This window comes from Strongylocentrotus purpuratus, unplaced genomic scaffold (assembly GCF_000002235.5).
Source record: "Strongylocentrotus purpuratus isolate Spur 01 unplaced genomic scaffold, Spur_5.0 spur5_scaffold_1, whole genome shotgun sequence".
In the NCBI taxonomy this organism is placed as follows: domain Eukaryota; kingdom Metazoa; phylum Echinodermata; class Echinoidea; order Camarodonta; family Strongylocentrotidae; genus Strongylocentrotus; species Strongylocentrotus purpuratus.
In genome coordinates this window covers 40,198,583-40,212,712 of record NW_022145594.1, presented here as the reverse complement: position 1 = coordinate 40,212,712, position 14,130 = coordinate 40,198,583, and the positions used below count along the sequence as shown (strand labels likewise).

The window sequence follows — 14,130 nt, the reverse complement described above, 5'->3', positions numbered from 1 at the left end:
CTACGATTAAAGAATTTTGTTTTCAAAGCGTTGAATGATATTTCTAAGAGTGAACACAGATATTCATAAGACTTCGCTCATAATATATTTTTAGGATAATACATCAAATGGTACTGGACCAAACTATTCAATAAACTTGGAAATGGAGAATGCTATCTTTAATGGTAGATATATCGACGCTAAACAAATATTTTGGAAATGAATGTTTCTTTCTTGGAGACCTAGTTACGAGTTATTCTATCAACTTGTTATTATTGAATGAACTACAATACTTGGAATCCAGTCTGCATACATTACTTGTCGCTATGTCGGACTTGCCTCGGGCAAGCTTTCAGGTTGTCAAGATCAACCTTTGTTTCTAAAGTCTGCATACAATTTAAATGTGTTAGTAAACCGGTTTATTTACATTCGACGCAGATGCACGGTAGGATTAATACTAAAATTCTACAGTTTAAATTCGAGCAGCCGAGATAATATCTACTTTAGCTAGAAACAATGGCGCTGTTGTTTTTCCTATATTGGAGGCCTCATCCCAGCATGGGTAAAGGAGTAGTAGTAGACTAGTAGTAGTGGTAGTAGTAGTAGACTAGTAGTAGTAGTAGTAGTAGTAGTAGTAGACTACTACTAGTAGTAGTAGTAGTAGTAGTAGTAGTAGTAGTAGTAGTAGTAGAAGTAGTAGTAGTAGTAGTAGTTGTTGTAGTTGTTGTATATTACCCGTATTCTATCAAACTGAATTTTTTTTTAGTTTATTGATTTTTTATTATTTCCGATCATTTCAGGTCGACAGTTTTTCCATGCAAGCTACATTGACTGAATGGGAATCGTCATTAGGCAACTTTGTCAGTCCTGGGTACTGCCGTGAGTGTAATCCCGTTGGGCGGAGTCAGAAAACCGGTTTTGTTGAACTTTGGAGGAATCTGATTTTAAGAGAAATGAACAACAACAACACAAATAACAATTATTTTGAATAAAGTATAGTATGCTGCTTGAAAGTGTCGGCTTGCATGGTGATGTAGATATACAGTAGGCTTGCGGGTGCACCATGTGTGAGAGAGAGAGAGAGAGAGAGGATTGAGGAGTCCTGAAAAGGACTCTGACTCGGTAATTGGACTACACTTCAGGACTACACTTGGACTTCAGGACTACACACCCCCAAGAAAGATTACCGAGTCAGAGTCCTTTTCAGGACTCCTCAATCCTCTCTCTCTCTCATGGTGCACCCGCAAGCCTACTGTATAAATTATAGTTTATTCATTCCTTTCTTATGACAAGATGACTAAATTTGTATATAGATTCCTGGGTCTTAAAAAGCAACCCACGACGATAAGATGCGGCCCGCCAAAATATCATGCACCAAAAACAACAACAACAACAATGACAGATTTTTAATTCCTTTTATGCAATGCATTACATCCATAAATACAATTCTCGGAATTCGTTAGTCAAGTTTGTGTCTCTGATTGTGTACTGTGCATGAAAATTCATGAGGGAAAGAGATTAGCCTATATTTTTATTTTGTATTTATTATCAAATCATCTTTCACATTGTACATGGATGTTTGTTATAAGTTTGTTTGTTTGTTTTTCTTTTACCTCTGTCTGTGCGTTTGTCTCGAGCCGGTAGTTCTGGAATACGCGCACGACGGCCATCTTGGTCTCCATTAAAGCAAAACGCATCCCGATACAGTTGCGAGGACCGGCTCCGAAAGGTTGCCAAGCGAGCGGGTGTTGCTTGGCCTTGGCTTCTTTGGTGAACCTGCGATATTATTAAACGTACAAATTATTTAATAATTACCAATGAGGGATTTAGGTTAGGAATAAGAGTGCGACTGGTACGAGCACCCCCCCCCCCACCCGCTCCACGCCCATTTGTCATTAAAACATATAAGAAGAGTACTACCAAAAGGCACCGTCAAACCCCTTTTTGGGATGGAGAAAGCCCCCCCCCCCCCCCCCCGGTACAAAAAATAGGGATGCGGCTCTACTTCTTGGCATCGTAAGAACCAATTTCGTAAAATATTGGCGTACATGTACACGTATCACAAATAACATGTACATTAATTTTTAAAAGGGTGATCGAACTTTGTAGATTCCTTAACGAAGGTCGACATATTTTATGGATCGAACTTTATGGCATTGGTTGCCGTCCATAATTATATGAAGCTGCTGTCGTACATACCTCTCCGGGACAAACTTCTCCGGTTCTGGCCAGTAGTCCGGGTCGCGATGGATGGTGTAGACAGGAATGAAGACTTGGGTTCCTTTCTCAATCATTAATCCATTGTGTACAAAGGTCTCGTTACACATCCTGTTGGAGCTGTGAACATATTAAGATAAATTGTTATTTTGTTTTATTTTTTAACTTAAAGACGAATTAACCTCTCGACTATGAAGATTATTATGACATAAAGAGTAAAACAAAGTTTTATTTGATATGAAAAGCATTGATGCAGGACAAATAATGTCGTTTTGCAAGTACAATAAAGAGACGCTACTTTGCCATATTTACGACGTCGTCTGCTCCCCAAGGAAATTGCCACTTTGTCGAAATTTTCCTTAAAAACTTCCGGATTGTGACGTATCGCATGGAGAACTGATGTAGCGCGGCGCGCGCGTTATATGCAATACACGTCAAACATAGTGCCAAGTGTTTTGTTGAAAAAATTCTTCCTCGAACATCAAGGGGAAATCGTTTCATCGGTTTCCAGACCCACAAAATCACAATGAAATATTCAAGCTATGGGTAGCAGCTGTGAAGGTGGAGACATTTTTGGACAAAAAACAAGTACGACAGGAAAAACGATCTGCAGTGATCATTTTACAGTTTACAGCAGGTAAACGTACGTACGCGATAGCGGTCGTTTCCATGCCGATGTCACAGAACGGGCCGTGCGCAAACACAATGGTAACATTCTGAATATTCTCAGAGCCGCGAAAGACGCAAGCCGAAGGATTCTGAAGAAGAGTAACGTCCTCCCTTTCGTCAAATTTACGATGTTTTATATATTTTTCAGATAACTTTTTTATTGTCCTACAAACTGAAATCAAAATGTAGTTTGAGGTTAATTCCCCTTTAATATTAACACATTATATCAAACAGAGTTTGTGATGCCATCTGTTCGATATGTGCCCAAAGAGAGCCGATGAACATGCCGTGACAGGAAACATAATTTACAAACACTGGTGTGTAAAGCGTTCTCTACCATTTGTGCTATCTTGGTTCAGAGGGTTAAGGCTACGAATCTCAGCCCGGCTCTATAACGTCGTTTGGCAAGAAATTTACTCATATCTTGCCAAAATTTGCCACCATATTTGCCATTTTCTACTAAAATGTAGGGCTACAACGACCAAAAAGAGAAATCTTACACGGCAGCAGGTGGAAATATCCGCAGAGTCTCGCAGACCACCTGGTCCAGGTAAGGCATTGTGGCAACAGACTTATACCCGACACTGTCGCGAGAGGGCGTCACCCTGTCAATCTCGTCGATAAGCTTCTCCTGGACCTCGGGATTGGTGGCCAAGGAGTAGGCGATGAACCCAAGGAGAGTGGTGGTCGTCTCGGAGCCAGCAGTAAAGAAGAGCAGCCCCTAATTTTGGTTTAAGGGATGAAATGAAAGAAATAAATGAATCGAAAATGGCAACAGATTTAATGGGATGGATAGTAGGAGTGCCGTGGTCGAGTGGTTTAAGGCGCTTGACTGGAGATGCGAAGGTCGCGAGTTCTAAGATATTAGCCTGCACTTGCTACTCTCCACCCAGATGTTAAATGGGTACCCGGTAGGATGCGACCGTCATTGTTGGTCAAACATTTTTTGAGCGTAAAGTAACGCCTGGCTGGAATGCTCCCCATGGAGTGGAGATTGTGTGCACAGTGTGTGCGGGCAAGTATTGAATCCAATGACCGGGGTAATAGTATATCTGTAAAGCGCTTGAGACATCTTAGATGCAAGGCTCAAATTAATTTTTTGTCCACGGGGGCTCTTCCAAAAAAAAAGAGCCCCCGTGAGCCCTCTCACGGGGGCTCTTTTAGTACCGACGGGGGCTCTTTTTTAATACAAATTTTCATTGAATTGGTACCCATGAAACTCCTAAATTCCTTGGTATTTTATCATTATCATTTATTTAAGTCGGCATTTTCCCTCTTAGAAATTTACTTGTTACATACGTGTTATTGACTTTTATCTCCGTGATGACATTCTCTCCATTTCTTCCCGCTCTGCACACAATGTCCTCCTCATTATTCGGAGCAACCTTATTTACATTCTTTCTTTACTTTTAGTTTTTACCATATCCTTCCAAAACACAGGGGCGGATCTAGCTTTTTGCTAAGGGTGGGGGGGGGGGGTAACCCAAATACGATGTGGAGCATCGTCCACGAGCCGCGTAGCGGCGAGGCGATTTTTGTTGTTGCTATTTTGAACCCCCGTTTTCCTGGCATCTACAAACATGCGGAGCATCGTCGAGGAGCCGCGAAGCGGCGAGGTGATTTTTTGGCGCTATTTTGAACCCCCGTTAATTAGTGATATTTTCCTGGCATCTACTGACATCTACTAATACTGTGTAGGTCTGGACACAATGACACATGATAGCATTTTTCTATGCACATCACATTTTCACTTGGCAGCCCACGGGGGGAGGGGGGTGGTTATATAAACCCCCTAAACCGCCTAGATCCGCCCCTGCAACATCTTTGGTGATCTTCTTCTCAATATTGATTTACTGGTCGAGTTACATTATTTGCTAATCTTTTAGAATAACCAGATTTCAGAGGATTCACACTTTTCACAACGAAAAACTTCTCCATGTTTCAGTCCTTGCGCGATCGTCTCCAGCTCCAGCAGATATTGGGCGTCAGCAGCGTGCACACCGGTACTACCGGCGCAGTATAGCCACTGCTGACGGCCGCACTACAGCTGCACTGCGAGCTCTGTTGTTTGTATCGGTAATACTCATAGAGATGGGAGAGAAAGCGCCATCTAATTAGTTCCATTTTATTGGTTTAAGGTTTGAAAATTGATACTCAATATTGTGTTAAAGTTATATCAGAAAAGATAATCTTTATTTTATAATTCCACGGGGGCGATTTTTAATTTTGCAATCGCCCCCGTGAACCATCTGACGGGGCGATTGTGGAGCTCACGGGGGCGAATCGCCCACCGCCCCCGTGTATTTTGAGCGTTGCTTAGATGTATTAAGGGTTATAGCGGAATTATTATAGTAAGAAACTTATAGTGATAAATAATAACTTGCTAGTCGGCCTTCATAAAAGTGCTATTTAGTGGGAACCGGGAGTACTAGCGCATGGCCACAGAGAGGTATTGGAACATTTTAATTGGTCTATCTGTGGGAAAACACTATGGGAACATTGTTCTTTTAGGTGAACTTCGAAAGTTGAACAAGGCGTCAATTCGTTGATTATCTAGAAACTTAACTTAACCTAATGTTCATGAAATGTTTAGTTTTTCATATCTGAATATGCAATATGTTTACTTCATCTAAGAACCATGAAATTAAGACAAACAGTTTAGGGCTTCGGGCTTCGACTCAATATCACTTTGGCGATCAATTTTTTTTCCGCCTCTTACCTGAGCAAAGACCTCATTGTCCGTCAGAGTGGCTTTCTTGCCAAGACCCCTCGAGTGGTACTGGACATCGTGGTGCTTGTCCAGATCGGCATGAATGTCGTCATCGTCCTCCTCCTCCTCCTCGGGTTTGGATTCCTTCTCGATGTTTTCTTGCTTCTGAGCGTCAAGCAGCAATTGCAGGAAATCAACCCTCTGTGAAGATAGTTTCGTGGGTATGTTATAAAGTAAAAGCGATACTATATAATAGAGGGTTCTTGTATAGCGCTCATGTATGTCAGACTTGACACTCCAGGGGGTGTTTCACAAAGATCCTAAGTTGAACTTATCTCTTGTAAAAGTTATTTTTCAAGGCATAAAATGTTGATTCAAATCAATCATATTTTCTATTATCATGGAGATTTCGTGTTCTTGATGTGTAATTTATGAAAAGTCTAAAAAAACTTTTGAATTGAATATATTTTATTATAAGGCTACAAATGGCTCTCCATAATATTTAAGTCCAACTTAGAGTTAAGTTCGACTAAGAATCTTTGTGAAACACCCCCTGGCGCTCCACAATTATTAGGCGCTGTAGCCTATCTAGGAATCAATTCCTGCAAGGTACCAATTTTAACTCACCTGTGTCGAGTAGGGCAAATGTAAATTAATGTCTTGCCAAAGGACACCAATGCCGCAAAACTGTGCTAATTTGTTGAATTCATTTTAATGATTCGAAAATCATAACAAAGTGTTAATAAAGATAATATTTGTACTGCAAAAATGAATTAAAAAATTAAAATGACGAAAGCAGAAATACTAAATCTTTTCGTCTTGCCCTCATCGGCGTGAATCACAAGATTGAACAGAAAGCCGAAATGATCAGACAAAATAATCAATTGCTAATTTGCTGTTGTGAACTCATGAACACTCCAAATACAGTCAAACCTGCTTTAGTGACCACCTGTCTACAACAAGCACAATTTTTGTTTCCCTTGAAAATGGTTTCTCATTGAAACATTTACTAAAGGAACCTGTCTACAAAGACCACTTTTTGTGTTTCCCTTGGGCGGTCGATATAAACAAGTTTGATTGTATAATCACCTTAGAGTTGGGACCAGAGGGGCTGCTCTTTCTCAGAGCGATCGTCTTGTCGTTGACATCCCTGAAAAAGTCCAGGGTGTCAGCAGGTATGAACATGGCAATCCGGAAGTAAGCCAGGACTTTCCCCAATATTGGTATGAGAGCTTTCAAAAAGAAATGTGAAAGAAATTGTAATTATGATATTAATAATGATAATGATGAAAATGATAATAACAATAAATAATAACAATTTCGACTTGACATTAGGATAGCATACCAGTAAACTAATATTTTCTCTTTTTTTTCCTACAAAACATTTTATTTTACTCTCTGCATCATGCTGTTCCGTAACGAGTGACAAGCAAGAATTAAACAAAAATACATTATCGTGATGTTAAAGCACCTGTAAAGTGTTGAGAACCCCAAATATTTGATGGCAAAATTTCACTTAAATTGTATCATGTAATAGGAAAGACGATGTCATTTAAAGACCGACTGTACTAGTATGGCTAGGAGGGATTAGACATCCCTGCATGATCATTGACAGATGGTTATCTCATCAAATCAGCTCTCAATTTACATAAGAAAAATGGGACCACGTAGGAACAACGTGTACTGATTAGGCATTGTTTGCTATATAGAGGGCGCAAGTATAGCTACAAGTTGTACAGTGGGGCTTTAATTAATGCCTCTCAGTTTACCACTTCTTATCTGAGCGAGGCTCAAATAAAGCAAAAGCATTTTATTTACTTCCAAGGATGAAGAGCGGGTTGGTGAGATCAAACTGGAAGGCTTTCTTAGCATTGGTGACAAAAGGACTCTTGGGGTCCGACTGCGAGTCGATGTCGATACCAAAAGCACAGCTCCCAACCGTGTCCATGACGAAAGACCCAAATAGGCTGCAAAAGAAAAGAAAAATAACGAATTATTTTGAATTTCAAAACTAGAAATGACATGCTTAAGAGAAAGTACGAGCAGTGTTTCGACAACTGAAAGAGACAAAGTGGATGTACACATCATGTAAACACTGTTTTAGGGCAACCTGTTTATATATACATATTTATATATACGTACACATGTGGATACGATTAACATGGTAAAGTAATAGGAAGACCTGGGGAATAACTTATTCAACGACATTATTTCATAATGTGTTAGAAATATATTAGTTAATTATCAATATTTGTATTATTATTATTATTATTATTATTATTATTATCATTAATATTATTCGCATTATTATCATTATCAATATCTATCGTAGTAGTAGAAATAGTAGTGTTATTATTATTGATATCATTATTATTATATAATTTCAGAACTTACCTTTGGAATTCAATGCGTCCTTTCTCTTTCTGCATGATGCCGATATGCTTGACGAGACTATCTGCGCTATTGTTGACAAGATGTGACATCTGTGAATAAGTAGAGAATGAAAAAACTGTAATACTGGACTTTTTTAATCAGAGGGCGTTTATATCTGTGAGGCTTCCAGCAGATGCATTATGGTTGATGTTAATTGTAGTTACGAGTATAATTCCACACCTCTCTTGTTCTTTCTTCTCTATCTGCAACCCATAATAGCTTTACAGTTTTCATCCTCCTCTCAACCCCCCCCCCCTCCCTCTACCCTCCCGCTTGGCTATCTCTATCTCTCACTGTCTCTCTCTCTCTCTCTCTCTCCCTCCCTCCCCTCACTCTCTCCCTCTCTCTCCACTCACTCTCTCTCCGTATCTATCTCTCTCTATATCTACCTCTCTCTCTCTCTCTTTCTTTATGTCCGTTTCCTCTTTCTCGCCATCATCATCATCACCTGTATCAATGTCATCATCACCATCATGATCACAATCACTATACCATCGTCATAGCATCCCAATCATCATTATCGTCGTCGTCATCGTTGTTGTCGTCATCACCAACACAGCCACTATCACCATCATCATCACCACCATAATCCTCAATCATCATCCTCTTTGTCATCATCATCGTCATCCTCGTTGTCATTATCATCTTCATCCCCACCAACATCATCATCATTATTATCACCATCTTCATCGATCCCCATCCCCATCATTATCACCACCATCATTGCCATTACCGTCATCATTAGCAACATCATCATCGTGCTCAAAGTTAATCCGACAATCTTGTATTCCAACAAATAACCGTGTAAACATGATAAAAGAGAGACCTACTTGTTTCATCTTTGAGCCGCTGAAGGATGGGGTTAAGACATTCCTCACTTCCTTCCATCGCTCGCCCTCCAAGAGGGAAACCATTCCTTCCAACTCCTCTGGAATCTGCGGGAAACTCTATAAACACGGAAAAACAATGGTAGGGAAAGGGGTCAAAATTGTTTACAAAAACTCCAGCTCTGCTGCTATGTCGGTTTATGGGCAATTCCACGGTAACGGAAGGACACTCAGACAAGATTTTTGAACTTCAGGTTCATACTAAAAGAAATGTTTTATTAGTATGTATTAAACTATGGGGAACAAAATGTGTTTCAGTCAAGTGGAAAGCTTCATCAACTTCACAAAGTTTGGATAAACACTAATTAACTGGAAAAACCATGTCCATTTTTATGTCCTTCCGTTACCGAGATAATTAATATGCACATTCTTAAACTACTTAACTATAATGACAATTTTTTGGGGGAGAATTAAAGGCACTTATATAGGTATTATATCTGTACTGTTTCACATCTTATACTAATAAAACAGTTCTTTTAGTATGAACCTGAAGTTCAAAAATCTTGTCTGAGTGTCCTTCCGTTACCGTGGAATTGCCCTTATGTTGTCTTTTGTTTTGTCGGGATTTTCACTGGCAGAGCTTTTGGCACTGCCTGTCAGACTAATGGGACGTTGCAAGAAAGTTGCGATTGATTGCAAGTTGCAAAATTCGATTGCAACTCAACTTTCTTGCAACGCCCCACTAGTCTCCTAAAAATGCCTATGATTTTGTTAGGAATAAAGTTTTAAAAATTAAATTAAGTTAACTAGATCTAGCTTTTATTCCCCCTCTCTCTCTCTCTCCCTCTCTCTCTCTCTCTCTCTCTCTCTCTGTCTCTCTTTCTCTCTCTCTCTCTCTCTCCCTCTCTCTCTCTTACCAGCGTTGCGTTGCAAGAAAGTTGAGTTGCGATCACTTGCAAATTTGCAATTAATCGCAAGACTTACGCTTGATTTGGGGGATTTGCAATTGATTGCAATTTTCTTGCGACGCCCCATTAGAGTACTGAGCAGTGGCGGATCCAGTGGTGCCCCCCCCCCCCCCCTGGCGCTCAAGGGAGGGGTGCGATTTTTCAAATGTTCGTGGAGCAACTAAATAAAAAAAATTGTCCCACGCTCTATCTCGACGTTTCGTTTGGTTGTACCGATCGTCCTGAGGTGTAACCTCGCTCAAATCTATCATCACTTTTGAAGCATTCAAAGATTACATGTAATATTTTGTGTCTCTCTTAAAGCCTGTCTGCACTAGTTTGGCCAGGAGGGATTAGACCTCCCTGCATGGTCACTGAGAGGTGGTTCTCTCATCAAATCAGCTCTCAATTAACATAAGAAAAGGGGATCATGGGGGGGGGGGTCAACGGGTACCGATTAGGCATTAATTGATATAGGGGAGCGCATATAGCTAAAAGAAATGCAGACAGACTTTAAGTGAAACTCCTTTGCAATACTTACGACTCTGTCGTGGAAACTGTTAAAGCTCTTGACCAGCAGATGACGCAACATCTCGGGGTCACCAACAACAAGGACTGGGGTCCTGAATGAATACGTCCTGTAACAAACAAGAGGATGTACACCTATCAAATCCCTTGCACGGTAGGCGTTATTTCGCTTGCGTCAATTGCTTGCGCTAATCACCTCTGCTAAGGAAATGAGCTTATGCCCGGGTAAAAATGCAACTCCCTTTTAGAATATTTCAAGTTCCATTCATTTGTGTGCAATAGCACTCTCACTTAGTGCGTCAAAACTGCATCGGTCGTTGATGCACTGCTACGTCAGCATATTTAATAGGGACTTTTAGATTCTGCACGACGAGAACGCGGACTGCCCTTTTAAGGCAATGTGACGTCACTGCCAGTACCTTAAAAGGATATCACATTGCCTTAAAAGGGCAGTCCACGTTCTCGTCGTGCAGAATCTAAAAGTCCCTAATGACGCCCCGTTAGCAACGGGCAATTCCCGCTTAAAGACCGTTTGGATATATCTTATGGCGAACTTTTGACTTCTTTATAATTCACGTAAAAGATCTATACACAACTTGTAATGAGAGCTGATAGCAGAGCCATTTAATGAGAAGATCTTTAGCCAACCAGTTTCGACTTGGACACAACGTGGCGAATTCTGCTTCGTTGGTCAAACACACACAAAACAAGAGTATACGCCATGTTGTGACCAAGTAAAACCAAGTTGGCCAAACTCTGTGTATATATGGCTCTGAGCTACATCACACGAGGCTTCCGTAATAATGTATACCCCCCCCCCCCCCCCCCCCACCCAATTGCTTTCTCTTTATAAAAACAAATCGTGTACTATAATACATCATGTATATCTACCAGCCTGTCTCTTTAAGCTCATATTCGTGATTTCGCTTTACATGTTAATGATATTTAACATTTGTGTGGTTTATCATTCTTATTTCGTGTTTTTCAGGCTTGTTTAGTGATTGCATTTTTTTTACTGTCAATATGATTATCCGCTTGTACTTACCCGTAGACTTTTCCATATTTCTTTTTCCACTCCACGAAATTTTCTGGAATTTTCTGTTGACAAATGAAACAAGTAAAATATATTTAATGATGCAACATGAAGAAGAGCTGCTTGACGCCAGCCCCAACCCCTTTTTTCAATGACAAATGACAAAAATCACTGACAGATCTGCTGTTAACCAATCAGAAGCAAGGAGTTCAGTAGCTTATAACAAAAAGTGTCATTTGTCACTTATGACAAGTTTTGTGAAACACTCCCCTTCCCTGTTGTCCCTGTACCAACAAAAGGAAAGTGCAAACATGACAACGCTCGAGAACAGATGATGACCCATACGCTTGAAATGACAAAACAATACAATCATGTATTTGTCTTAGTTATCGAAAGCGGACTAACTTTAGTCCATGGTTTAATCCACCGACTAAGTATGGAATGCCAAGTGTCCATATTTCTATATTTTTGAATAATCTAATCTGTCACTAAATTAAAATAAAATGTAATTACATAATTAATAAACTACAATATAACTATGATATAATTATGTTATCGTGGTGATTCAGGGACATATCAAATTATTTAAAAATATATTCATATGGACACTTGGCATTCCATACTTATTCGGTGGATTAAACCATGGACTAAAGTTAGTCCGCTTTTAGGTTTAACCCAATACTTAATCATTGTATAACGAATTTGGAGGAGAGTTCTCATGGTCAGCTGGAAGGGCAGGAGAACAAATGAGTGGGTCGGGAAAATACGTCGTCGAAGCCCAATGGTTTCACCATCTCTGGCATCACTATGTAATAGAAATTCTGTAATTTCTTTTGAAATGAAGTGCTATCACTGATCAATATTCGATAGTTATTGTTGAGACCTTACGTTACGCACCGAGCCACAAGTTGTCTAAGTAAAGGTGTTGAGAAGTGGTATGCGGGTGGTTTAATAGACACCTGGCTGGAAATGAGAAAGTCATGGGGTCGAGCCCCTGTGCGCCAAAAATGTTCTCTCAGAAGATAATAATCTTCTTTTGCCATTTTACACCTCTAAAAAAAGAATGCCCTACCGAGTCATTAAATATGAAAACTTTACATTTTAGTCATTTTGTGTGTTAAAACAAATGTCACAGTGACGTTTCCGATTCAGCCAATTTGAAGTGCCCTTGGGTAAGGTGATTATAAGAATCAAAGATTTACAACTCTCTTATCTTTTTTATTTCGATTTCATTCAAACTTTCCCCACTCTGCTTATTTGATTTTCCTGCCTTCTTAGACGAAGAAGAACCGGTAGCACAAGTAACAAAAAGGAAATTCGCAAAAGAAAAAAGTATGGCGCTGGAAAAGAAGAGAGAAGAGCGTTTGACTAGCAATTATCGAAAGATCAGAAATTTATCAATCATTGTCAAATTTACCGATGTAAAGAGGGGATTTCCAATAACCGGTAGCGAGGGCTCGTAAGGCACACCACGACGCCACCAGTAAGTACGAGTCCAGCATTCATATCTAGGCAAGGATAAAGTAAAAAAAAGGGTTAGAAATTTAAAAAAAAAATGATAGCTATTCAAAGCCTGTTGCACATATTGTGGATATAGGGTTGCGCCAAAGCCTGGTTTGGGTGTGTGTGGGTATGGGTTTGTGCAAGTGGGTGCTGGTTGGGGCTTTTACAGATGTGTATCAATCATACATGATTATTTACGTCTGAAAAACGACCAAATATTACACGAGTGTCTGTTGAATTTGTCTGGATCGATCTGGAAAGTTGTGAATTTCGGAATAAAAAAGGGGCATTTCTACATTAACTAATGAAATCTGAAGGGGGGGGGGGTCTCAACATGGCACATTCATGCACAAGGCACTCACAAAGCATATACCCCCCCCCTACATTAAGTCAGTCGCGTATGGCTTGAAATATTAAAGACATCTAGCTTCATGAAAAAAAACCTCTTTTCTCATGACCTGCCAATGAACATCTTCCCATTAAATTCAGCCTTTCTATCTGACAGTAATATTTACAATGCTATAAGGTTTGGAAGTTCACTGTAATCACTATGGTTATATCCTAAACGCCTGTAATAATACACGGCACTTTCAATGAAATTCCATGCAAAATGCTTAAAGGTAATGAAAAGTTTTGGGAAATTTTGAAAATTGGATGGGTAGCAATTCTTTACAATTTTGATACATGTGGATGCCCCTGTGGATATAATATAAGCACTAGAAAATTTAGTTCCTAAAACCCTTTTGCTTTCGAGAAATTGAATAATCAAAAAATCACCGGTGCTCCCGGTAAATTAATTTCAAATATTTCAAATAGCCCCTAAGGCCATTCCATGGTAGCTGCGACCATAAAAATCTCAGGATATGAAGTTCTGATATATAATTTCCCAACGGGAATAGCAAGTCGGTCGGTTGTAGTCAAGAAACATTGTTTAAAGTTTGAGTAATATCAGTCTTGAGAGGGCGCTATACAACATAAAGAGTATATTATTTACAATTTCATCACTTTAGACTCGTTTTCAACCGCGACAACGATCATTGAATATTGTGAGATCGCATATGCTTCCAATATCTTCATTTGAACCAAATTCATGACCCATTACCAAAACTTTGTATTACCTTTAAGGGATATCACTGTTTCAAGGAGGAGAGGAGATTTAGAAGTGCAAAGAACTGCACAAAAGTTTGATGACCTTTCATGCAATCTTCTTGCTACTTTAGAAAGAAATGCACGACCGCCACAGTGACTGTGTCAGCACTCAGGAGGGCCAAAGGTATTAAGATC

The 14,130-nt window shown here is 39.7% G+C and overlaps 1 protein-coding gene across 1 annotated transcript; it reads right to left on the bottom strand.

Moving 5' to 3' along the window:
* Positions 1-657: 657 nt before the first annotated feature.
* Positions 658-12,146, bottom strand: LOC105445716 (cytochrome P450 3A30-like). The gene is made up of 12 exons (XM_030978792.1): positions 12,111-12,146; positions 11,356-11,408; positions 10,324-10,420; positions 8,839-8,955; positions 7,970-8,058; positions 7,394-7,542; positions 6,665-6,807; positions 5,585-5,776; positions 3,366-3,586; positions 2,179-2,316; positions 1,593-1,755; positions 658-917 (listed from the first exon to the last, which is right to left on the bottom strand). The coding sequence occupies exons 1-12, from the start codon at positions 12,144-12,146 to the stop codon at positions 828-830; spliced, it is 1,488 nt and encodes a 495-aa protein (XP_030834652.1). The 3' UTR covers positions 658-827.
* Positions 12,147-14,130: the final 1,984 nt, after the last annotated feature.

Bases quoted from the DNA above. Each gene is read 5' to 3' on its own strand.
- LOC105445716 (XM_030978792.1), bottom strand. From the start codon at position 12,146: ATGCCAGAGATGGTGAAACCATTGGGCTTCGACGAC. The intron at 11,409-12,110 runs GTATTTTCCCGA...ATTTGTCAACAG, and splicing joins AACCATTGGGCTTCGACGAC to AAAATTCCAGAAAATTTCGT. The intron at 10,421-11,355 runs GTAAGTACAAGC...TGTTTGTTACAG, and splicing joins AAATATGGAAAAGTCTACGG to GACGTATTCATTCAGGACCC.